We start from the raw sequence: 26,406 nt of genomic DNA on the forward strand, positions 1-26,406 counted from the left end.
GAAGATCCTTCAAGTCTGTCCTGTTTGTCCCTAACCAACACCGGCAGACACTCAGTAATCCTGTGAACCCAACAGGTGAGTAGCACAACAACACCAGGTAGCGGTGAATCTCCCTCCGGGTGGGGGAAAACCTGTTACATATATGTACACAAAGAAAGAGGTTAATAGTCTCACAGAAAAGTCAAGTGTAATTTGAAGTGGCAAAGGGCTTCCTCTCATCCAGTAATCTTTTTTTTTTAAAAGACAATATTTTATATATGTCTATATTATCAACCATACTAGAATCAATTCAAAATAACGATTGGGCATTACAAACTACAATTTAGTCACTTTAAGAAATTACAGATGAGACATCGAGTATTCTAAAGCTTGTCTTAAACTAGCCCGGTTACATTTTGGGTACATGCTGGGTGTAACCTGGTAGTTTAAGGCATTTCTGCATTGACTAATGACCCATAGGATTAACACAGCAGGGGTCCCTGGCAGTCCCATTCATCTTGAATGCGACTGCCAAGGACCCCCGGTGTTAATCTGATGGGCCATTAATCAATGCAGAAATGCGGGGATAGTTTAAGGCAAGTTTAAGGCATGTATCCAGCATGTACCTGGGTGTACCTGGGTCTTTTTGGCGATTGCCACTGGTTTGTGTTAGATTAACCGTGGGCACTACAGTATGTATTGTATATATTAGAAGCATACAGATTCACAAATATAACATTATAGTTTCCCTTCCTTTCCCTACAGATCCACTCATTATAACAAAACCCCAGATAGCATGGCTATTTTGATTAATGTTGTGACTTTATTTAACAAAATAAGTAGTTCATTTGTAGTCTTGTTTTGCTTAGATGCTGTTCATCTAGACGTGTACTGTATTTTAAATTGATAATAACAACACATTTATGAATAATATTTGTAAATATAAAAATATTGAATTTTAAGTGAGAAAAGTGCAGTAACAATCACTGTGTTTTACAAAGCTTGCATGATCTTTGTAATTCTCAGAGATACAAACCATCAAAATATAGTGTAGAGTAGTCATTACAATTCAAATACAAAGAGCCCATTATCATGTTCAATGACTCAGATAATATGTTATGGGTAGGATTATTGGATAAATAATTATGTGAGTAATGGAGGGTCCCATTAGTCCTTTTACAGTAGCACAGGCTGGTCCATACGGTTATTGCAATGCAAGACCCTGACAGGGTCAAAATATACAGTCTTTAGTTTAATATAAGAAACCATTTATTTTCTGGTCCACTGGTTACTAACAATGATGTGATGTTTTTCTCACTTACCCTCTATCTTTGCAGCTTATTTCTGAATACTAAGTGGAGTAGTTTATCTTTCTCTAGCAACGTTCACCATTCTCTATTTACAAAATATATTGTTTGATTTGACAAATAATCATTCTCCATGGAATTTGATAGAGAATAGAGAATAAATGACTAATAAAATACACCACACTGTGTCAAGCAGATAAAATTTATATACAGTCAAAAAAAATACGATAATGAATACAATTTTATTATGAAAAACACATCATTTTGTACAATATCCTTAAAATTCTAATACACAGCGCATTTCTATGTTACCATATTTTGCTATTAAATAGCACTCTGTTCTTTTTCACGAAAAAAGTTGACAGTCCAACAATCCAACTTTCTTTATTGTTTCTTGTGAATGAAATTTCCAAATTTTTGCATGAATCTTCCAAATTTATTTTCATTGGGTTGCATAGTGCTATAAACAGAGGAGTTGTAGCTCATGCTATGATTTGGTCTGGTATAATTACGTCCCAAAGTATTACTTTTAAAGTCTGAAATCTGTGTGGTATTATTATTTTGTACACTACTTGTTGATGGAATAGTATTTTGTAGCTTGCAGAACGGCTCAAAACGACTATACACTCGTCTTTCACCTAATCGAGAGCGGTTAGAGTCATCTTGGTGTATGGGTTGCATGTGCATATCCCTATGCTGTAGCTCTTTTTGTTGCATCTCTCTATGTTGTGAGTGCCTGAGTTGCATCTCTCGCTGTAGCATTGGTGGCATCTCAGTGTGTTGTTTCTCTCTCTGGGACATTTCCCTATGTAATATCTCTGTCTGAGGTCTCAGGTGTATTTGTTGAATTACAGAGGATTGGGCCCTTCCATACGGGATATTTTGTGTAACAGCTTTTGCATCTTGATATTGAATTTGTTCAGTATTGAATCGTGGTGCAGATGCATCTCCTGTGTTTTCTAAAAATTTATTTTCAATAATACTCAGGGCAGGAGAAGAACTTAATTTACTGTCTTCATCAGAGACAGACTTGAGGGACTTAATAGGGCTGTGACTAACATTTTCTTTGCTTTTATTAAGGCTATTTTGTGAAGTAGATAGAGTTGTCTTTTCCCGTCTTGGTGAGGCATCATTTTTTGAGTCTGATTTTTGGGGATTTTGTTGGTCATCATCTTCAGAAATTAATGTATCAGAACTACTGCACATCCTATAAAAAGCAGGAGCTTTATTTTTAGACAGGGTTTCTTTTTTTTCAGGTGTAAGACTAAGTAGTGATTTAAGTTTTTTAGATCCTTTTTTAAGAAAACTGGGAGAACCTTTACTTTCTTTCTTGGCAGGCCACTCTTTGCTGTGGTCTTCTTGCTTGGCTCCAGCTAAATATTCTCCAGATAAGTTATTGGTAACAACACAATCTTCTGATTTACTGTTCACATGTTCATCCACATTTTGTAAGCTGCTTTCTAAATTCTGTGTGTTGTTCAAATGTGATGTATCCTGATGCAACCTGGGAGTTTCTGCTTGTTTCCTAACTAATGAATTGTAAATGTAATTTGGTGGTATGTTGATACTTTGATCTACATTTACCTTTCGATGTTCAAATAGGGGCAAGCTACGCCTCTTTAGGATGTTTTCATTTTGCTGTTTTCTAACACTATCTGATTGTCGGTTTGTGCAAAGCGTGGTGTACAAGTAACTTGATGGGCCTTTATTCGTGTTGTAATTTAAACCAGCTCGTGGACCTTCTGGAATTTGCAGACTATGCCTTTTTAATGCATCATGAGGAGATAAGTGTTTTGTATCATAATGTGTAAAATGATTGCCATCTTTAGACCCTGAGTACATCATATTTTGTGGTGAGGATCCTTTTGGTGTGAGGCTTCCCTGCGAATCAACTATAGTAGAGTTTGAGTGTGAAGAGTTGGTAGTGTAACTTTTAGCTTCTTTTTGTTCAGACAAGATAGGTTTGTATACCAGTGATGAGCGAAGTCGGGACTGGGTGTACATAGGATTCTCAATTATGTTTTCAGTTCCATTATGAACTTCATATCTGTCCCCAATAGATCCATGTGAATCAGGAGGGATATCAGAGTGATCATTCAAGTATGATTCAATTCGCCAATTTCGAAGGAAGGACTTAGTGGTATGTTCAAGGGTTGGCATTCTTTGTTGTATGGATCGGACGTGGCTATCTGTTCCATGAAAAGATCTTCGTACACTTGAATGTTTTTCAGAAAGGTTTGGTACCCGTCTTTGTGACAACCGGGTTGCAAAACTTTCTGTAGACCCATTGTAATTACAAGAATAGCCCCCTCTTGATGATGACCCAATACTTGCAACATCTGGCTGCCTGTTCCAGTTAATGGGTGCATTGTTAGTTCGGTTGTTAGCAGCTCTGTTAAGCAACAGATAAGGAGATGACTCAGGCTTTTCCCCAGCAGCATAGCTATGTCTCTTCCAGTTGTCATTTCGTTCAAATTGCTGGAAGTGGTTAATTTTATTTTGAACATTAAAACCTATTTGGTTGTGAGGCCTATATGTTAGACTTCTCATGCCATATTTCTCATCTTCATTGGTTGCAAATCTATTTCGTGTTTTTAGGTAGCTTGAATCTAATGTGTGTATCTGGTCTTTTCTTCCAAACAGGCTCCTTTGGCTTGAGGCAGACACTAAAGAAGGCATTGAACTTTGATATGTTCCATTTTCCAAGGGAATTTTTTTATTTTTCCCTGTCGAGGATTCTTCAGGGCCGAATGCAGTAGGAATGCATGAACGAGCATATAGTGTTCTGAATTCTTCATCAAAGGATTCCACTAGTTTTCCAGTCAAAACTTGCACCATACTTAAGTGGATCTTTTCATATGACCACATAAAACTAGAAAACATAATAAATTACAGTTTAGCTGTAGTAATACGCATGTTTAAATGTATATTAAATTCTCCAATTTTTAAAATAAAGTTATGGGACAAATCTATAATCACCTAAAGTACATTCAGCTATTATCTTATGGGCTTCTAAAGTCTTGATATTTTTCATAAGTAGTGGCATTTGTTATTTTTGCCTGAAATTATTTGCCTCGTATATAAAAGGTTTTTATGGTAGGATAGAGCTTTCTCTTTTCTCTAAATTTTACAATGCAATATCTATTGATGAAAAAAGTCTAATTTTTTTAGGTACCCATTAAAAAAAGTACATTTTGCTTTTCCCTTTCCAATTTATATTTCAAACTTGAAAAGTATAATTAAAGATGCAACATACAATATCCTTCCCTTCCATACTTAATAATGTCTAATTCCATTTATCTGATTTATTATTCAGCCATCAGATTTAGTATGCCTAACAGAACTACATTAATAATTAGAATACATTCTTGAATTACTTAATAGACTTATGAATCAATATTGTTTAGATATGACAAAAAAAGTTAGTCTTACCTATAGGTACCATACATAACCTTCTCACAATCAACCAGTAGAAATTTTTGTTCCATTTTTCCACAGAACTTTGCACCGGATTTGGAAGAATAGTCTTGGCCTTTGACAGTCCTTACTCTCATGTTCTGCAAAAGAAAAGTATAAATGTCAAATTTGTAGAATGTCTCATGTTATATCTGCTTTTTGGTTTTTCAGTATACTGTACAGTATTTACTTTCTGCATTCGTGATTTTATAGATACTATTAGCATTTTAACATTTAGTTCACTTATCTTAGATAAAATACAGATCATTTCAAAACGAAAAACATAAAAGAAAGGTAGACAGTGGACATTATTTAAACAATTTAGGATTACAGTACATAAAAATAGTGCATCATGAAAATGAAAAAAATCCAACAAAAGATACAAGTTGCATACACAATCAGAAAAAATATCTCCTTAAAAAAACTATAGTATACATTGTGTCAGGTACTGTATTACATAATCGTAGTCTGAATATTGTTAATTGAATCGACTATGAAAATTAAAACAACAAAGACCCAGAACAAGCCATTGTGAAATAGACATATACTGTATAGCATATGTAAGCACTCATATTTCCTCCTAAACCTGGCTCATAAGCAAATTTTTCCATCACAGTAAATGGAACCACATATTTATCCTGTCACAGCCGCTTACCTGTGAAACTCCCTCACACTCATGGTTAAGCATTGTCATGTAATGTTCTTACTTCCTTCATCTGCTGTCTCTGTAAGTCTCGTCACAAAATACTTAGATTGTAAACTCTCCAGGTCAGAGATTTCCTTTCCTACTTTCTGATTATATGTTTGTTTCATTTATTGTATCATAATTACCTATATGGAGAAAACAACTAGGTCGCGCTATATCCCACAGTACAATGGCAGCCTATGATATAACCCTGACCCCCAGTCAGGTTATGGAAATGGAAAAAAGTTATATCTGTGGCGCTCAACACTGTAATTATCAATACAATTCTGATAGGTAATTAGAAATATACAACCAGAGCCACGGAAATCGCCCGTCCAAATGGATGCTCCACGTGATAAGGGTGAATATGTAAATATAAAAAAAATATCGAATCATAGCATAATACTGTATAACATATAAACAAACAAACAAACAACATACAACACTTAACAGACGCTGAGAACAACAGGTGACTACTTACAATAGCATTTAATATGGCATATCATTAATATCATAAAATACACTAAATACACATAAAATAGCACATAAAAACATGTATAAGGTTCAGGCAAGATTCTCCAACTCGGGTGGGGGTACCTGCTTACCGAAAACAAGATGGTTTCAGGCAATGGATAATTTAAAGAGTATCCCCTCTTATAACCCGAGTTGGAGAATCTTGCCTGAACCTTATACATGTTTTTATGTGCTATTTTATGTGTATTTAGTGTATTTTATGATATTAATGATATGCCGTATTAAATGCTATTGTAAGTAGTCACCTGTTGTTTTCAGCATCTGTTAAGTGTTGTATGTTGTTTGTTTGTTTGTTTATATGTTATACAGTATTATGCTATGATTTGATATTTTTTTTATATTTACATGTTCACCCTTATCACGTGGAGCATCCATTTGGACGGGCGATTTCCGTGGCTCTGGTTGTATATTTCTAATTACCTATCAGAATTGTATTGATAATTACAGTGTTGAGCGCCACAGATATAATTCCCTATATGCTATTGTCACTTTTTTTTTAAGTACTGCATATATTGTTTGTGGTGTATCAATAAAAATATAAGAAATAAGATGTAACATTACAGGTAATGTAAAGGAACAAATCTAAAAAAGACAAATATATAAATTAAAGATTGCTCAATGTGGTATCTCTAATTCATACCCTAAAATACTGTAAATATGGAAGAATGAGCAATAAACAGTCCAAAAAATACCAAGGCACTCAATAAATATTTTAAAGGTATATTGAATCCAATTAAGCACTGCAGTGAGATCACAGTACAAGACTCAAATGCTCAGAATACATGTAATATCAAAATGTAATATACAGGTCAAAAACCTTACCACAAATAATGAAAGTGAAAGGCTGACACCATGGGATAAATATTTAAAACCAGAGACAGAACATAAAACACAGACAAAGCTCAGTTTTAGCACATCCAGTGAGACTCATACACGTTACAGTGCCTAAATATATATGTATAAATATCTAATAAGTAAAATGGTCTTTTAGTTTGACATTTTTGGCCAAAATTGTTGTAAGCCCCTGAGCCAACGCCACGGCAGACCACATATCAGGGGTCCCTAACGCTAATATAAATTCTTAATAACCTGTGTAATAACAGAAAGAATGAATTATAGTATAGTAAATCTATCAATATGATTTATAGTAAATCTATCAATATGATTTATAGTAAATCTGTCAATATTAGTTGCAAAGTTCTAAGTCTGACTGAAGCTTTTATTAACCTGTACATTACCAGGAAAAGCACTCTGTATTAGAGATGTCACAGCCAAACTGCAAGCAGGCAAGTTCCCCTGAGTGGAAGATGCTATGGAGTGAGCCCATAACCATTTAAATGTGGGAGGGGGTGAGCTTAAATTAGGAAGGAGGTTGCCACCCTCCAATCAGCCATGACTAGCTGGACAAGAATTGTATGTTTTACAACCATGGTGAAATAGTCTCGACATTTTGGGCAAAAAATTGCCCTTTATCAAGGTAAAAGGCAGTTTTTACCCGAAACATCGGGTACTTTTTTCTTTTTTTTGCACATACAAATTGACTTGTTGTGCATATATTAATGGTATATTCTAAAACATAATGTTAGCTGAAAGTGCGTCAAAATCAAGCCCCAAGTTCAACATGTGGTAAACCCTAAAAAAAACCTCTTGGTTGTTTTAGCGCAGAATGATGATGAAACATCATCATATATAATCATACATCATACATCATCATATATCCTCATCATCATATATAATGAAACAACCCTACTGCATCAAATACATTTTTGGATTTCATTCAAAGCGACAGCTTTGTATGAAATCCAAAAATGTATTTGATGCAGTAGGTTTGTTTCGTTATGTAGGTTAAAAAATTATTATTTTCTTAGTGCAGCTATTATTAATAATATTACACCAATAATTTATATTTACTAATACCAGTTATAAATAAAAAAAATACACATAATTCTGTATCATGACCAGTGCTACTCTGGAACCAAAAAAATGGTTGAAATGGATTTAAAAAAATACTAATGAATTCTAAGGGATTTTTTTTTCTTTCATACATCTGATGCTGTTTTTATGGCTGGGATAACGCATCACTTTAGTCCATATACATAGAACCAATCCTTCTTTCAAGTGCCTTTTTTTATCACAAATATGTTACAGATAAATCACATTTTAAAATCAAACATTCCTGAGGTTGAGGGATGTGGTCATAAGGCAAAATGTGATCATAACATTATTAGAATCTAGGGTGGACTTTTTCACACTAGAGTAAGTGCAAAATAGCAGAATCAAGTTTATTAATAAGAAATGAGCCAATTGTTTTCAGCTAGATTTTTTTTGCAGCTGTTTAAAAAATTTTTTTTTAACTATTTATTATTTAGATTTTTTTAAAGATACATACTGTAGGGTATGTGGCATTTTATACATAGGCACTCGTCATATTACTTGATGTTTGTAAAATAGTTCAGCCTCCACTAGTGAACAATTAATAACATAATGAGGTAGTGTACATTTGAATTTTATTGGGAAAAGTTTGCAGTGTCATTCTATCTATCTGATTGTCTTGTATAGTGCATGCACAGAGCAAACCCTGCTCCTATGCAATTTTACAAGCATCTGCACTTAATAAATATATTGACTGAAAACCCTAATCTTATTTAGATTGCATAAATATAATAATGTACCACTTTCCTTGGCTAAAGTAAAATGTGCCATTTATATATTTATCTGACAGTTGCTTTAATTATAATTATTTGGGAAATACTCAGCATGAATTGATCAGATTGATATGTGAGAAATTACCCATTAAGTAGTCGCACTCTGTTCTACTCACCATAGAATGAAAAAAATATCACTTGTGAACACCTTCCCATATCTCAGACAAGTCTGCAACCCTGCTTTTAACCATAATCCCCTAGCATACAGTGCTTGCACTGCAGCTAGGGATTCTGGGAAATTACATGCAAATGAGCACAAACTGTAACTTTTGGCTTCAAATCAAATTAACATTGACCCTGATGATCAATCCATTTTAACATGTACCCCTGCCTCATTAAACAGCTTTTCAGCACAGCCTGTGTTAAAGAAGTGCATAGCCAGTAAAACCTACGCACAGATAGAAAAATGTTGTGTAGCTTGTTACCATTCTGAAATAATCTGTTGTTTTTAGAAATGTTACCCTTTTTAAATGATGTAGTTTCATTCTGGAAATACTTTCATGAGAGTTAAAATTAAATGGAGAATGCCACAAAGCAATTAAAAAAAAAAAAGATTAAATAAACAACTTGTCAGTTTAATTGATTTTCTTGAAAAGATCAAATCACCATTAAAGTAACTGTAACTTAGTTGTTTTCTTGGTCCTGAGGACAACATGATTATGTGGCAAAGAAAGAACAAAAAAGAACACAATGTACATGTTTGCTTTGAAGACTGTGACAGTCTTATCACTAAAAAGCAATAAACAAAGATTGTAAAACATTCCAAAGGCTACAAATGTTAACACAGATAAAAATTACATAGTGTATACTTGTACCATTCTTTTTTTTTTTTTAAAGATATCATTCCTAAATTCACTTTTATCCTAGGAGTGACTGCTTCTTTTTAAAGAGCTCAGGAGAGGGGAAAAGGGGGCTGGGGAAGGGGGAGGGAAACCCTCGCTACTGCTAAGAAGGTGGTAATGGTGCTACAATCTGGGGTGATAAACCAAGGGATCACGAAGAGAACAGAACCCCAATGGAGAGCACTCAATCACTATATGATCACAGATATAATAGTGGAGATGGGAGTGTTATGTAAAATATAGTGAGGAGTGAATACGATTAAAAAACTTTAATGGGAGTTATACTCAAGTAAAATAAATAAAACGCTAAGGTATCCAATGAGGTGAGACTCAATAATGAGCCAAAAAAGCAGCGAAATATTAAAATCACCCGACATGTGACATCATCACGTCAGAGGGGCGGGACTAGTACTCGTGATCGGAGCGTGACCGCTTCCACTAGCTCTCTGCAGGGAGCTATGTGTGTGCATTAGCATGTTCAATTGTTTTTAAATTACAGCAGCAACCACCGGTCTTTACTCTAAGCACCCAGCACTAGCAAGTTTGTGCACTGCTATTAAGCGTTACCACTGGGGCTGCTGTATCACTGCCGGATACCGTGTCTATCATAGGCACTGTGGGATATTCAGTTTAAGCAGGCACTACTTGTGCACTGCTGTTCTAGTTCTATACCTGCCCGTATTGGCCACAGTGATTTTGGGCTCACCATGTTTAGGTTAGCACTTAATCCATGTTTGACTACTTTTACATCAAGATATGCTGGTCAGCTGATTCACCCAGCTCACTCCCGTGAGTGCGCGCTCCAGCTACAGCCTAGACACCATGTGTGTTAAAATGATGCACATACTATAGGCTATCAGGTCACATAGAGATTTTGGACCAGTCATATTTAGACTGTACCTTAATCAAGACCGCTATTTGTGTATTCAGGCCAACAGTGACACTTACACTGTTTGTTTTGGTCACATTGTTTGACCCACTGTATCACTTCCTAGCCACACTATCTTACGGGCAGGCTTACCATCAGGGATATGCATGTGTGAGAGAGCCAATACAAGCATTAGCTGTACTTAGAGCTTCCACCAGTGGCTCGGCTCTCTTCATCTCCATTTGCAGACAGGTGACATATATAGATATATCTGTGTAGCGGTCATGTAAAATGGCTACAGTCATCTCTCCTGCTGACAGTAAGGCCTGGTAAGTTGTGGGCATGCCAGCAATAATTATGGAGGTTTGCCCTCACACCCTGGTGGGGTGCCCTGTGTATGGATGGGAGTGGTCACATGCTCTGACTCCATGGTTAGTGATGTCAGAAGTGTGTCAGCTTCCAGAGTGTACATAAGGCACAGCACTGTGTCAAAAAGTAGTTCTAGTACAAGTTCAGCTAAGAGGAGGAGGAGTTCAAGTTTCAATCCTAGTCTGAGTTACTGGTTATGTTATAGTAGCTGCAAGGAGACTGTGTCCAGGGACCTGGCACAGGGTAGAGATATCCCGGCTGGGATAGGGAATCCCTATTAAAGGAGAGCTGACCTTTCAAAGGGAAGCATTGACTCAAGATGAGTGGCTAGAGATTCTACTGCGTGGGGCAGCTAGCCCACCTCAATCAATAAAGATGCTCTTATTCGAACAACCTCTCGTGTATGTGTGTGGAGTGAATGTACAGAGAGGAGCACCACCGAGGAGTTCCTCGTCGGGACCATCCCCAAGTGACCGAAGGGACCCTGATGAGGTGGAGGCGCTGCACTGGAGCTAGGTAGGACTCAGCACACTACCTCAGCTGCCTGTCTGGACGGGTCCTCCCCACACACCATCATGCGGGAGACTCAGGAGTCCTGTTGCCAACAGGTGCACCACCAGACACTACCACACTGTAATGGGGACCGGTTAGACCACAGGGGCCAATGTGAGATTGGGTGGGTCAGGCTAAGTCAGAAATACCGTTACATTTGGAGGAGAGCTGCTGAGATCAGATCTGTCATCAGGACAGGCTCTAGCTAGGCACACTGGGAAACAGGGAGAGAGTCTGCTGCCACTCTGTGCTACGTAGGGACGGACCTAGGGGTGGTCAGGGGGCTGACGGGATATTGTCAGTTCGCAGGGCCGACCTAGGGGCCTGAAAGGAGTGAGGGGTTTGGAGCCGGGCTATAGCTGACCGAGTCACCTTGAGGTAGTGCTAGTTGGTAGGACGCCAGAAGGGATAGCCTGTTAACATGGTCAGGAATCCTGGAGAGGGTCTGCGCTAGGCTGACCAAGAGAGGTAGACGCCCCAAGTACTGCATTGCAGAGCCAGAGTACTCTAGCCCATTCCAGACACTTACCATAGGGAGCACAGACTGGGAGGAAGGAGTTACAGCAGACACTGAGAGAGTGAGCCTAGCCTGAGGTAGTGCACATGAGTCCAGCCTAGATCAGGTACACATGTGGTGGTGCATCTGAGCAATCCTTATTGTACTGGTGTGGTGGCTGCCCCGCAGAGCGGAGCCCCATGTACGATAATTGGTACGAGAGCATGGCAACCCAAGGAATGGAGGATCCGCGTGGTGCGGAGAGCCCAACATGGCGACCAGAGGCAGATGGGGAAGGCACCCGTGGCGTGCGCCCCACTGAAGAGCAAACTGTCGCTGAGCTGTCTTTAACTAATCTGCTCTGGAGTGGAGCGAAGGCCGTGGCTGCCCCGTTTTTATCCTGTCTGGGACACCGAGGAGCCACCCTTGAAAAGTGTGAGGACATTGTGATAACTGGGGGGGAACCCCGCGAGGAGAGCAAACAAACTGACATTTCGGGCTTAAAAGCCAACCAAAATGGCGGCTCCCGCTTGCTAGGGAGACCGCATGGGCCATTCGCAGAGAAAATGGCTGATACAGAACTTGCAAAGAGCTGGCCGGGAATGGCGCGAACAGCAGAGCCCCGCCCTGATGGGGGGCATGGCGCGAAAGCTATGGCTGCGCCTTCATGGACAGTGACTCACTCGGCCCCTGTGCTGAGTCAACCGCTTAGTTTATGGGACCCTCCCCTGATTTCCACCAGGGGGAGTGACTTTCAACTATGGCCTGTGGGAATGCACCCACTGGGCCCAGGGACTGATATCCAGACGGCGCCACTACAAGAAGTAGTTCCGGCCGCGGAGGTAACGTGCAAAAAGGAGGGATATTTTGCATGAAAAGCAGCAGCTAGGAGAAGGCGGGAACTAGCCGCGGCCCAAGAATCCTACTCTGATGAGGAAATTGGCGCGAAAACGCAGACCGCGCCCACCAGGACTGAGAAAGGCGCGGCCTTAATTAAGGGGCATGCTATTCCCCTGTGGGATCCGCCCATAATTGCAACCCCTGGGGGCGGGTTCCAGCTATGCCAGCGGAAGGAGGAGCCGAAGCAGGAAGTGGCTGGCCCAGAAGCTTCTACCGGTCAGTTGCGAGGAACCACTGACCTGGAGAGACCCATACTGAAAGTGGTCCCTACTAAAAGAATGGCCTGCTCCTCCACTGTGGGCACGATGGTCTCCACCCAGCCCTACTCGGTACCCGGCGGGCTACTAGTAGTAAGGGTGGCAAATACCGAGATGGTGGTCGGGCTCTGCCTACAATGCGGGCTGCCCGGAGGCACTGTCAACACGGCGGCACGTTGCCCACATTGCGGGACATTATATTTGTGGCCCATGCCCACATTTATACCTATCCAACCTGCTGACCCCCCGGGGGATACGGCTAGGCGCTCCGCCGAGTCCCCTGGAGCAATGTGGATCAGCCGTGCGAGTCCCGGAGAAAGGGGGCTGGAGTCGACTAAGTCGGCTGGGTCAGTAGCAACTGAGACGGTCGGGTCACCCCCCGACCGCGCAGAGAAAAGACTTTCGCCACGCTCGGTGACCCCGAGATCAGGGAAGGGATATTACTCCGACGAGGATCTCCATGAACTAGCGGTGGCGAAATCGGGATCCAAGAGGGACCCAGGACGGATGACACCCTGTGGGGTGAGTGGCAGTCTGGAGAATAGGGCGTCCCCCGCAGATCGGCGAGCCGAGAGACGGAGTCCCGCCGTCCCAGGACCTGGCGGCAACGGGAGAGAGACGCCAACGCCCCTGTGGACTGGTAAGAGAAGCAGCCCCATCACTTACCTTGTCCCGGCAGACAGCGCAGCGGAGGAAGGGCCGTGCCAGGCATGAGACGCACGTGGAGAGGCGGCATCACTTCCGGTGAAGACGACGGCGGAGCTTCCGGATGTCGTCATCGAAGAAGAGATCCCGAATGGGGATCCGACCCGAGATGGCGGCGTTTCCGGTTCCAGGGAGGACATCACTTCCGGTGGCGACGGCGGAACCGCTGGGAACGACGCAGCGACGCTTCGGCGATCGGGGGAAGGTCCCCGATCACCTCAAAGGCCCAGGAGTTGGGTGGGCGATCCGAGGACTGAGGAGGGTGAGATGTCCTCATTGGACTAGTCTATGGACAGCCGGGAACGGGTCGTAACCCCGTGGGGTCCCATCACTTGCCCTTATGCCCCATCCCATGCCCTAGATAAAACCCCTGCCCCTGTCACCTGTTCCACGGGATCCCCGCCTAGCTTGGAATCGGTGGACATACCCTTGAAAGAGGAGGTGAAATGGACTGGGGGGAGACAGCGCAGTTGCGCTACGGAAGGCACTTCTCGGGGGGGGGAGAGTTGAGAGTGGCCGCGGTAGGCCGGTGGTTGCCCCTTGTAGCTCCCGACCCAGTGAAAAAGGCCCCGGGATCTTACAGGTGGTCTGTACCGCGATCGGCACGGACATCAGGGGTATTTTCCCTGGAGGATGATAGTGATTCAGGGGAGTCACACAAATTCAGAGAGCACCGTTGGTGGGCCCCACTATTTGAAGGGTACTCCGCATGGATGGACCGCACTCGGTTCCTCATCCGGCGAGAAGATATAGTGGATTACTGGTGGGCTGCGGGAGAGTTCACCCCTGAGCAAAGGGATAGAGAGTTGCAGGAGCGATGGCTGCAGATCGAGCATAGGGAGATAGAACCCATGGGTCCCAGCATCCTGTCAGATCCCGTGGACCCTGATGAGCCCCTATCATGGGTGTTACCTGGGAGGGCCGGTAGGGCTGACCTGACCAGGATAAGTAGGGCCGAGCGGGCCATCATGGCTCGTTATAAGTCATCCCACGGGTTGGAGTACCCGTATGTCCCTGAGCCTCTCATGGACGAAATAGAGGAAAACAGAGGGAAGTGGCTTAGGGAGGCCATTGAAATGTACTTAGTCGGAAGGGGAAGTGCAGTGGTAGGGAAGAAGGCCGAGGAGCGGATAGAGCACTTAGTACGCATATGGGGCATAGGAAGGAACATCTACAAACATAAGGTGACCTATAGGCCCGAGCGGGGACTGCCGAGACATTACTATGTTACGGTCCTGGATATGGGTGGTAGGGAGGTAAGAAAACCTGACCCCAGTCACTACTTTTAGGAGGTACTATGTATTACGCGGGTTCGTGGCTGCTGGTCGGGGCGGGCTTGGCGGAGTGTACTGTAGAAATTGTTCTGTATGCATTATGAAAATTTGTAAGATGTTCTAATTATGTTTTGTGTTTCAGTGCTTCCTGGAAAAGGGTAAACAAATTTAGGTCCCAGCGAGGTCGATGGGATTCACCAGGGGGAGAATGTAGCGTCATGTAAAATGGCTACAGTCATCTCTCCTGCTGACAGTAAGGCCTGGTAAGTTGTGGGCATGCCAGCAGTAATTATGGAGGTTTGCCCTCACACCCTGGTGGGGTGCCCTGTGTATGGATGGGAGTGGTCACATGCTCTGACTCCATGGTTAGTGATGTCAGAGGTGTGTCAGCTTCCAGAGTGTACATAAGGCACAGCACTGTGTCAAAAAGTAGTTCTAGTACAAGTTCAGCTAAGAGGAGGAGGAGTTCAAGTTTCAATCCTAGTCTGAGTTACTGGTTATGTTATAGTAGCTGCAAGGAGACTGTGTCCAGGGACCTGGCACAGGGTAGAGATATCCCGGCTGGGATAGGGAATCCCTATTAAAGGAGAGCTGACCTTTCAAAGGGAAGCATTGACTCAAGATGAGTGGCTAGAGATTCTACTGCGTGGGGCAGCTAGCCCACCTCAATCAATAAAGATGCTCTTATTCGAACAACCTCTCGTGTACGTGTGTGGAGTGAATGTACAGAGAGGAGCACCACCGAGGAGTTCCTCGTCGGGACCATCCCCAAGTGACCGAAGGGACCCTGATGAGGTGGAGGCGCTGCACTGGAGCTAGGTAGGACTCAGCACACTACCTCAGCTGCCTGTCTGGACGGGTCCTCCCCACACACCATCATGCGGGAGACTCAGGAGTCCTGTTGCCAACAGGTGCACCACCAGACACTACCACACTGTAATGGGGACCGGTTAGACCACAGGGGCCAATGTGAGATTGGGTGGGTCAGGCTAAGTCAGAAATACCGTTACATCTGCATCATGCATCATTTACAGGAGGGCAGCACATATGTTATGCTCTGTATCCAGCTGATTTTAATATTTCGCTGCTTTTTGGGCTCATTATTGAGTCTCACTTCATTGGATACCTTAGCGTTCTATTTATTTTACTTGAGTATAACTCCCATTAAAGTTTTTTAATCATATTCACTCCTCACTACATTTTACATAACACTCCCATTTCCACTGTTATATCTGTGATCATAAAGTGATTGAGTGCTCTCCATTGGGGTTCTGTTCTCTTCGTGTTCTCTTTTTAAAGAGGCAGCATTTTTTTTTGCATTTATATATATATTGATATATACTGTATATAAAGGAATCTGCAGCACTCGCCTAAAGAAATTCAATATGAAATGTATTTATAAATAAAATTAAAGGGGTTCAGCTCCGAAGACCCCTTTCTTCAATTTTATATTAAAGTTTAAAAAAAATATTTTATGTCAACAGAGATCACAGCAGCTTAGCATACAATTGAAACCTCAGTAAAAAAAAAACTGAGAAGAGAGAGATCATTGCATGATTTATAAATTGATAATATTTTTTGTTTGTTTATTTAATTAATTAAGGAGGATTTAAGAAAAAAATATTACTGTCTATCTTTGTATCAAACAATAAATACAAATGTAGTAGAAATGATAATGTTCTCCAAACCACAGGGGAGCAGTGGTGAAAGCCATGTAATAACGAAAAATCACATAGTGGAATATTGCAAAAAACAATAATAAAAAAAAGTGAAAAAAAGGGGACTATACATTTCCTACTCACAATGGAGCAAGAATATTAAAGCAGAAATCCAAACAGTGGTAATGTTGTCTCTGGATGGTATGATGCATGTAGTCACTTAGATGTCAAAGACAGAAAGACAGAGCCATGGTGCAGATGAACTTAAAAAATACATTTATAAGACAAACTCACAAATGGAGGCTTACACTGTGTAAGTGATCAAAAGGCAAGGTATAACAGGCTATATTTCTATTAAGTCAATCACGATCTCACCGCTACCACGTCCCACCACGCCTCTGATCATCTCCGTATCCGTCTTCACCCTCCGACATCACTTCCGGTCACTACCGTCATGTACGCCAGCCAGTGCTTTTTCTATAGAAATGATAAAGTGCCATTATAAGAAAAAAATTCTTACCCTGAGCCTCTGCACTTGTATTCCCTGTTTATCAGTAATCTTCAGAAAATTAGGAAAGTTTATATCATCAAGGAGAAGATAGACCGGGACTCCTCTAGTTGATGCTTCCACAAGTTCTTTCAAAATATCCACATCAGTAAACATGTCCATAACAATGGCAATTACCTGTAATAAAGTAAAAAACATATGTATCATCATGATAGGATATGTCTATATAACTAACAATATTTCAGCATCACAGGCAACTATTTATGTTCTATATACATATATGATCTATAATATATATTACAAAATTACTTTTTGCTGAATGAGAGTAAAGTCCAATTTGTGAAATATCAATTGTGTTGAACAATATACTGTATGTTTCTCCCCAGCTTAAAAACTAAATTGCAAATAGAACCACTATTCATTTTAACGATTAGATATCTATAATGATAATGGTACTTAGCAGATGGCAGATAAACAAGCTAACATATATAAAAAAATGAATTGCACTAAATTAGTCAAATATACCAAAATATAAATTACAGAAGACAGAGCACACCACTCACACAATTATTTTATTTATTTATTATTTTAATGAGTCTTAATATTGACAAAAATGGGTGCTATCTATGTACCATGAGTTAATAGTTTTAACAAATAAATGGAAGGTTGACTTCGTCAAACGATCATTCACAGAAGGTACATTTGTGGTGCACACCACACTCATTTTATTTTTTATTATATGTGAATATATACAGTGAAACAACCGTCAAAAACAACGCGCCTCAGCGAGCAAGCAGGGAGCCTGGCCGAGGCCTTAAACTTGCAGCGATGTTGGAGCTGTGTTGTTTATAGTAAACAGCTTTCATATGTGAGTTTAGCTGCATAGGGAATCCCCTGCAATAGCACCACCTTGCAAACACCTATTTTCAACATGTTGACTGCTATTGACAGAGGTTATTTATAACCTATACCAATTATGATATATGCGTGGATATGGTGATTCTAATGGTTATGGGCTTAGCTTGTGTTTGGATGCAGTTTTTTGCTATTGAGCTGTGTATGTATGCAATGTGATAAGCAGTGGCACTTGTTGGCATTATATATGGTTACATAATTCAAACAACCTACATTTGTAGATATCTGTTTATAACTGAACCCAGCTTGAAAGAGCAAGCAGGAGGGTAAAACTACCATCAGTATTACACCCCAATGGCACATTACTGTGCAGAACCAACATATGTGTACAATTGATTGCCATGGTTAAAATATTTCAAGGCAGCAGTAATTAGAGAACACAGCACCACGTGTCAGTTTTTAGTATATATTTTTTCACGGTTGTTTCACTGTATATAGTCACATATAATAAAAAATAAAATTAGTGTGGTGTGCACCACAAATGTACCTTCTGTGAATGATCGTTTGACAAATATACCAAAATGAATCATCTATAGATGTAGAAAAAATAGGAATATGGAGCACAGCCAAGAGCGTGGATCAAAAAACTAGTATACAAATTATTACTTTATTAAGTCCATGTTAAAAAACGGAGGTGTAGCAACCCTGCTACGCGTTTTGTGCGTGTTGCACTTTATCAAGGTAAAGTGATAAAGTGCAACACGAACGAAACGCGTAGGAGGGTTGCTACACCTCTGGTTTTTTAACATGGACTTAATAATGTAATAATTTTTATACTAGTTTTTTGACCCACTCTCTTGACTGTGTACCATAATCCTATGTTGTCTATTCTGATCTAATTACTGGCAGTAGGCCCAACTGGAGGCACAGGACAGAGGTACATCACAAATGTGAATATATTAACATATACAGTATCAAGTGATTCTCGTGTTATAATAGTGGTCCTGAACTATCCCAACGAGGTTTTGAGGAGTGGCTCTTGAGGAGTAGGAGTGGGCCTACTAACTCTTACATTCAGGTTACTGTGTCTCTTTATGGACTTCATACCTTTTGAGAGTCACATTTGCTATTTCTACTGATTATGTACTACTAGCCTCATGCCCTGTTCTTCTGTTAATTCATAATATTGAGTGCATTTACACGTTATGGATCCAGCGCTTGAGCGCTCATACCACTACAAACTCTTTTCTACACATTTATCACAAAATTCTCACGCCAGAAAAAGTTGGCTTAAAGTTGTTGGAAACCTGCAGAGAAGCGGCGAGATGGGACTTAGAAAAAAAATGCATTTTTCCTGCATAGGATTGATGCCGGGAATCTCTGGAGCTGATATCCATTAATATTGGCACCAGAGACCCCTGGTATGAATCCTGTGCAATAAAAATGCATTTACAGTAAACTTCATTACCATAGCGGATATTCCCATGGTCACGTGACGCGGACATTTAAATGCATAGGAGATACTGGCCCCCCATAACTGGGCCTGTATCTCGGGAAGTAGGGGGTCCCTGAGGCTGAAACCAATGCGGTTCAGCTCAGGAGACCCCCTGCTCATCTAAACTATTAACAAACTTAAAATTTATACACATAAAGTTCAGGCGAGATTTGCACAGGGAGAGACGGCTCTCTCAGAGCAGCTCTCTCTGCAGCAGATACAACGCGCCGGGTAAGGCCTTTTCAGAGGGTCGTTCATCAGATTACCGGCTTATCACCCGTTTTGTGAATTTTGCTATGACAGGTAATGAAGGCTTTCTGAATACCGTAATAGCAACACTCATAAAAAGGGTGATTTAAATGGTCCGGTGATTTTTTTATGAACCTTCTCTGAATGAGGCCCATAATCTCATGAAAGGTATGCAAATCTTTTGTTCTAGTTTTGCTGTATATGTTCCTAAATCTAATTTTTTTTTTAGAATATTATATGTTTTCTGCTTATTTTTTTAAAATAACATCAATGTGTAAAAACTACACTTTACGAATCAATTGCAAAAATAAAACAAGCTGTAACATTGCACCTGCCTTTTTGCACATTCATAGTGCAAAACTTGACATCCCGCTAACAGGGTAAAATTGCACATTCATACTGCTTTAAAAGTTAAGAAGTTCTTTAAATCTGACACTATATTTTGGCTTACAGCTGATTGTATAAACCGATGCTGTACATATGTCAATAGAATTTACATGTATCAATGTTTCCTGACTGCAAAACAGTTTTTGATACATAGCCCCCAAAGTAACTAACCCAAGATCAAATGGATCTGGGAGTTGGATTTTTCCAGTCCAAACACAGGGAGAGAATTTATTTTGAATGCTACAGTATGCAACTCCGCTTGATTTCCCACTAGTAGAAGTTAAGACACGCAGTAGAGAATAAATGTGTTGCTGTATAGCCTTTTTATGTTCATGACCAACATAAGAGGCAACTAAATAATTCAAATAATAAAATAAAATATACCCTGTCATGTTCAAATATTAATGTATAAGTTTTCTTATGTTTCCTTTTCTTTTCTATACAGGTACATTTATGAGCTATATTTAATTAAAATGTGCACAAAATATTTGAATCCTGCACATGTTTGCTGCAGGAAACAGCCCTTTCATCAACATTTCATTACAGCCCAAAGACACATCCAAGAGAAACAGGACTGTGTAAAGGATCAGTTCAAGTAAACAAACAATTACCATATAAGCAAATATTTTGGCTTACAATTAGCACTGTAGAGAGTATAGCAATTTAATGGTACATTTTCTAGACTTACAGGTGTGTAAAACTGAGAGTTTGCTTTGTGGTTTTATTCAAATTTTGACGTACAGAAACATTTCAAATAAAATCTTAGTACATATGTAATCTTTATTTATATAGCGCTAAAGACAGTGCTTTACAGCAGTAATACAGATGACAGAATAGGAATAATTGCGTCATACAATACATAAAAGTAAAGTTTGGAAATGGAGTCCCTGCCCCAAAAAGCTCCCAATCTAAGTGGTACAGTAAGTAGGAAGAATGAAGTGTGTCTGCAAGGGGAAGGCCCCAACAGAAGTCTGGGCAGTAAGCAACAAATATTTTAGATGGAAGAGGATTTTGGATACAAAAGAGGTAGAAAGAAGGCTTATTTGTGCAGAACATATGTGTCATGCAGGTTTATAGTGAGAAAATAGGGCTGAGATATAAGGAGGGGCAGAAGCGTGTATAGCATTAAAAGAGAGGTGGATCAATTTGTAAGTGATATTGAATTTAATAGGAAGCCAGGAGAGGTATTTCAGCAGGAGAGATGCAAAGACAGATTTAGGAGAGTGAAGTGATTTTGGCAGCAGCGATTAGGATAGATTGTATGTGAGACAGGTGAGAGGAAGGAAGGCCCGAAAGCAGAAGGTTACAGTAGTTGAGACGGGAGAGAATAAGGGCCTGCATTAGAGTTTTAGCAGTAGAGTGACAGAGGAAAGAGCATATCTTTGCAACGTTACGCAGGAAAAAACAACAGGTTTTAGCTATATTTTGAATGTGAGGGAGGAGTAAAATGTTACATCTAGGCAGCGTGCTTGTGATACTATGTGTATTATTATGCTGCCAATAGTAATGGAGAAGGGAGCAGTAGGGCTAGGCTTGGGAGGAAGTACAGTATTGTGAGCCCTCTCTTTCACATAGGCCCCAGAATAATTGTGATTTATTTATATCTATACCTTTCCATATCCTCCGATCTTCAAAGTAGAGGAAGAGTTTAATCAGCATATATTTTTAGAAATGTATCATTATGACCAATAGCCAATACAAAGCTGCAATGGTTAGGACAGTCTTTTAAGAAACTAGGAAGTAACACCTCACAGGTAAGTATCTCTGTAATTGGGGGCTCTGTAAAGCTGAAAATTACATTCAGTTCCAATCTTGTCAAAATACAGCTAAACCCCGTTATAACGCGCCTCATTATACCGCGATTCGGTTATAACGCGGTTTTCCCGTGGCTCCCGTTTAAAAAAAAAAAAAAAAAAAAAAATATTTTTTTAAAAAAAATTTTTTACATTTTTTTTTTTGCACACTGCACACACTCACTGCACACACACTGCTCATTGCTCACACTGCCACACTGCACACACACTGCACACTGCACACACACTGCTCATTGCTCACACTGACACACTGCACACACTCACTGCACACACACTGCTCATTGCTCACTGCCACACTGCACACACACTGCTCATTGCTCACACTGACACACTGCACACACACTGACCACACTCACGCACACTCACACACACTTACGCACACTCACGCACACTTACAGACACTCACACACACTCACACACACACACACACACACACACACACACACACACACACACACACACACACTTACACACACTTAGACACTCACACACACACTCACACACACTTACACACACTTACACACACTTAGACACTCACAGACACTCACACACACTCACACACACTCACACACACTCACACACACTTACACACTCACAGACACTCACACACACTCACACACACTTACACACACTTACACACACACTCAGACACTTACACACACTCACAGATACTTACCCACACTCACACACCCATATACACACACACACTTTCTCTCCCATATATACATACACACACACTCTCTCACTCTACACAGACGGGCCGCGACCAGCACCACCACCCGCTCCCCCCCCTCCTCCCGCGCAGGCAGCGGGAGCACCGGGGACAGCGGTGGGGAGAAGAAACCCCCCGCTACAACCTCCATGCAGGCAGCATGGTTCTGAGGTAAGCGGCGACCTGAGGGACATCCCCACTCCCATCTCCTGCCCCGCGGCCTGTCCCGCGGTGACAGGGTGAAGCGGGGACAGGAGGGACATCCCCGCTCCCATCTCCTGCCCCGCGGCCTGTCCCGAGGTGACAGGGGGAAGCGGGGACAGGAGGGACATCCCCGCTCCCATCTCCTGCCCCGCGGCCTGTCCCGAGGTGACAGGGGGAAGCGGGGACAGGAGAGACATCCCCGCTCCCATCTCCTGCCCCGCGGCCTGTCCCGCGGTGACAGGGGGAAGCGGGGAGCGGAGGGACATGCCCGCTCCCATCTCCTGTCCCGCGGGATGAATATGCGCTAAAGCGCGGCGGCCATTTTTTTTTCTCGCGACCCCGTTAGTAACGCGGTGGTCTCGGGGTGGACCCCGAGACCCGCGTTATAACGGGGTTTAGCTGTAGTGGGATTACTGCTTTAAGTTTGAGAACATACAAATGTAGCAAGATACTGTCTTCTGAGCTAAAGTTCTGGATATACAGTAGTACTACTGCAGTCATGCTGTGGGGGGTCCATGTTTATATATCGACCCCCCACAGCGATAATCCTCTGACACCAAGACAATTGCGGTTTGACTTGGTGCCGAGAACAGTAAGTCTTCACAGACCTGTATTTCTTCTGGTCAAAATTGTAATATTTACTTATTTTAAAGTAAATGTGAAGAAACACCTGCTATAATGTAAGGTGAAGTGTCAGTGAGATTTCAACCCCTCAGCAGCAGAGTTCAAATATACAATAATGGAAGAAACGGAAATGTCAACATTAGGGAATCATCACTCACCAAGCATCAATCATCAAGAACACTTTTTGTTATCCTCACACATGTATCCCATATCAGGAACAACTTTGTCATCCTTATACAGTACATGAAACCTCAATCATCAAGAAAAAGTCATCGGTATGGGAAAAAAAACCTCTCAACCTCACATATTAGGAGCACCACTGTTGTATCAGAAAAAAAACTTTGTCATGTATGAAGCGTAAAGATGACAATGTTTCTCTTAATGATTGATGAGTGATGTTTTTCCTTAATGCCTGATAGATGTGTGATCTGGATATGGCTTTTCATGATGATTGATGAGTGAGGATGTTCTCATATGGACACTGTCTACATCATTGCCAGTAGTGACTACTCCCTTCTCGTATTTAAATTCAATGCTAATTTCTCTACTTGTATTTTAAGTGACCAATTTTAAAAACAAATCCACCTGAAACATTGGTGGAGCTGTTTCCTTAAGCCGATTCTCTCAATGTGATACCCAACAGATTAAAGTAACCTGGACAACTCAATGCTGCACTAGTATGCCCAACTGTATATAGGTGGTGTTAAAATTCACTGTCTTCAAATAATAAATAAACCTCAGATACTGTACATGATAAATATATTGTGATTATTGAGTCTGACAAAAACACAGTTTTAGGAAGTGCTACATTTTAGTAAATATGGTATTCAAGGGAGCCTAGTATTGAGTTACGATGCTGAGTGGGAGAAAACATAGAATGGTGCTTGTTGTTTGAAAATAAATATTATAAATAAATAGTATTTAGATTCAATGGTAGGTTTATATTAAGTAAACTTTGCCTGGCACTTCATTATTCCTCCCTATTCAATATAGTGCAAAACTGAAACTGCATTCTTTGTGATGCTTTAACTTGAATGCACATTAATCTTTAGGTTGTCCTTTGGACTTTCCATAAATGTCACGAGGGCCAGCACTCTGGGGGTGCTTATAAAGTTGAGGGAACATCATTTGATTTTGCTTGTTCTCTCAAGGCAGATCGGATTCACCATTCCATCAGAGCAGTGAACATGATTTGAATGGAAGTGGAAAGCGTTGCCCTTCCGTTTCCACTACTGGGGGGTTTAACCACAAACACGAGTGCATCTCCAATCAATCATTTTGTTGTGATGCTGGAAGACTGGCAGTACCAGTAGAGGAAGGGTTAATGTCTTGATCACAATGCATTAATGCCGGTGCACCATATTGAACTGGGACCATTACCTCTATTCCCTTAAAATACTTGTTGACTTTTACATTAGACCCTGAATAAGTTCCCTATAGCTTGTATTACTGTAATAACTAAAGATACTGGAATACTGGATCACTCCAAACATAGTTTTATATTTTTATATTTTTGAGATCCTCCTTTTCAATTTTGACCTCAACTGACTTTCTGGCTACTAACCTGAAACTACCTCCGTGCTAATTATAATTTCGTACAGTTTTTTTTATGTGTTTTTTTGTATGGGTTTCCAACAAAATGTAAAGAACATTTAGTATTTACCATGATATTTTACCTGATGAAGTGAAATCAGCTCCTGAAAGTTTGTCATTGTAAACATTGTATTAGTTCATTAACAAGGGCTAATATAATTATCAGGGCACTGTTTTTTAACCAGTTTTAACATACTTAGCACATTAAGTGCTTCTTAAATTTTAACTATTTAGGCACAGCTTATATGTCATGCACTCCATGCGTTGGCTGCAGTATTTAGTTTCCTCTTCTCTCTATGCAGTGGAAGAAATACATGACTGTATAATATTTGTAGTGTAGGACCTACTGAAATGGGTTCCAGGGATGTAGTTGTAGGCTTAAAATATTTTGTCCAACGTATTGAACTAAATGACCCATGTTTATGAAGAAAGAATATAGATAAAATAAATAGTAATGTACAAAATCATTTTCCATATTAGATGTAGCATTGGGGTTTTTTCTCTTTGGTTATATTCATTAAGGTATCACAAACAGTGGTGGTTACTCCTATTACTGTATCTACTTCTGCAAAAATGGCCCTTCTTCTTTACGTCAAAAAAAGTGATAGTGTGTATTCATAATGTGTGTACTTTGCTAAATTATTAATATTACAGACTTAATGTACAGTAGATAATTAACATAATCTTCATATATATATATAGCTGATAAACAGCTAGACTAACAGATGGTGGTGAATTGAACTACCTTAAAAAATAATTTAAGATCTTACAATATATCTTGTATCAGCTATAGGTAATATTAAACATCACAGCATCAATTCACTGTCTCTGGTGTCTCTTTCAAACACTATTCATCTCCGACATGATCACACTGTATGGATCTCCAAGCTCCAAAACTGCTTCAAACAAACTGTACCTCATTTATGAAATAAAAAAATTCCTATTGCTTTCTAAGGGATTCAAGGTCTGCCAAATCTGGTGCAGTGTTTTGTTCAGTTTTACGCAACTTTTACAACCAGGAGACTTTGATGAATAGGCCCCGTGTTCCTTGTTTGACTTAATTTAAGTTGATACTTCCTTAAGGATAGATAATGTTTATTAAATATAAATGATTTGACCGATTCCTGCATGGAATACTTAACTATTTGCATGCGTTTTGTTTCTGTATGTTAGACGTTTCCTTAAGATGCATGATGCAGTGACATAGATAGAGAAAATCTTCATATCCCCAGTAGTGAAATGACTATGGGTGTTTGATAGAATTATTTTTTTTACTTCTGACACTTACACAGATTGTAATTTAACAAATCAATTAATCGTACTACATTGTAACATGCAATAATTATTCTGCTCTTTTTATCCCAAAAGAACAAACAAG

At 40.5% G+C, this 26,406-nt stretch overlaps 1 protein-coding gene across 2 annotated transcripts in view; it reads right to left on the reverse strand.

The window, feature by feature from the left end:
* Positions 1-1,474: 1,474 nt before the first annotated feature.
* Positions 1,475-26,406, reverse strand: part of FAM83B (family with sequence similarity 83 member B) — a 65,195-nt gene continuing 40,263 nt past the window's right edge. For both annotated transcript variants that reach the window (XM_075598160.1, XM_075598161.1), the window contains exons 3-5: positions 17,108-17,272; positions 4,719-4,843; positions 1,475-4,158 (exon numbers count right to left, since the gene is read on the reverse strand). In XM_075598160.1, the coding sequence (XP_075454275.1) occupies positions 1,671-4,158; positions 4,719-4,843; positions 17,108-17,272 (2,778 nt within the window). In that variant the 3' untranslated portion in view covers positions 1,475-1,670. The remainder of the gene's footprint in view (positions 4,159-4,718; positions 4,844-17,107; positions 17,273-26,406) is intronic.

The sequence above is a fragment of the Ascaphus truei genome, chromosome 4 (genome assembly GCF_040206685.1).
Source record: "Ascaphus truei isolate aAscTru1 chromosome 4, aAscTru1.hap1, whole genome shotgun sequence".
Classification (NCBI taxonomy): Eukaryota; Metazoa; Chordata; class Amphibia; order Anura; family Ascaphidae; genus Ascaphus; species Ascaphus truei.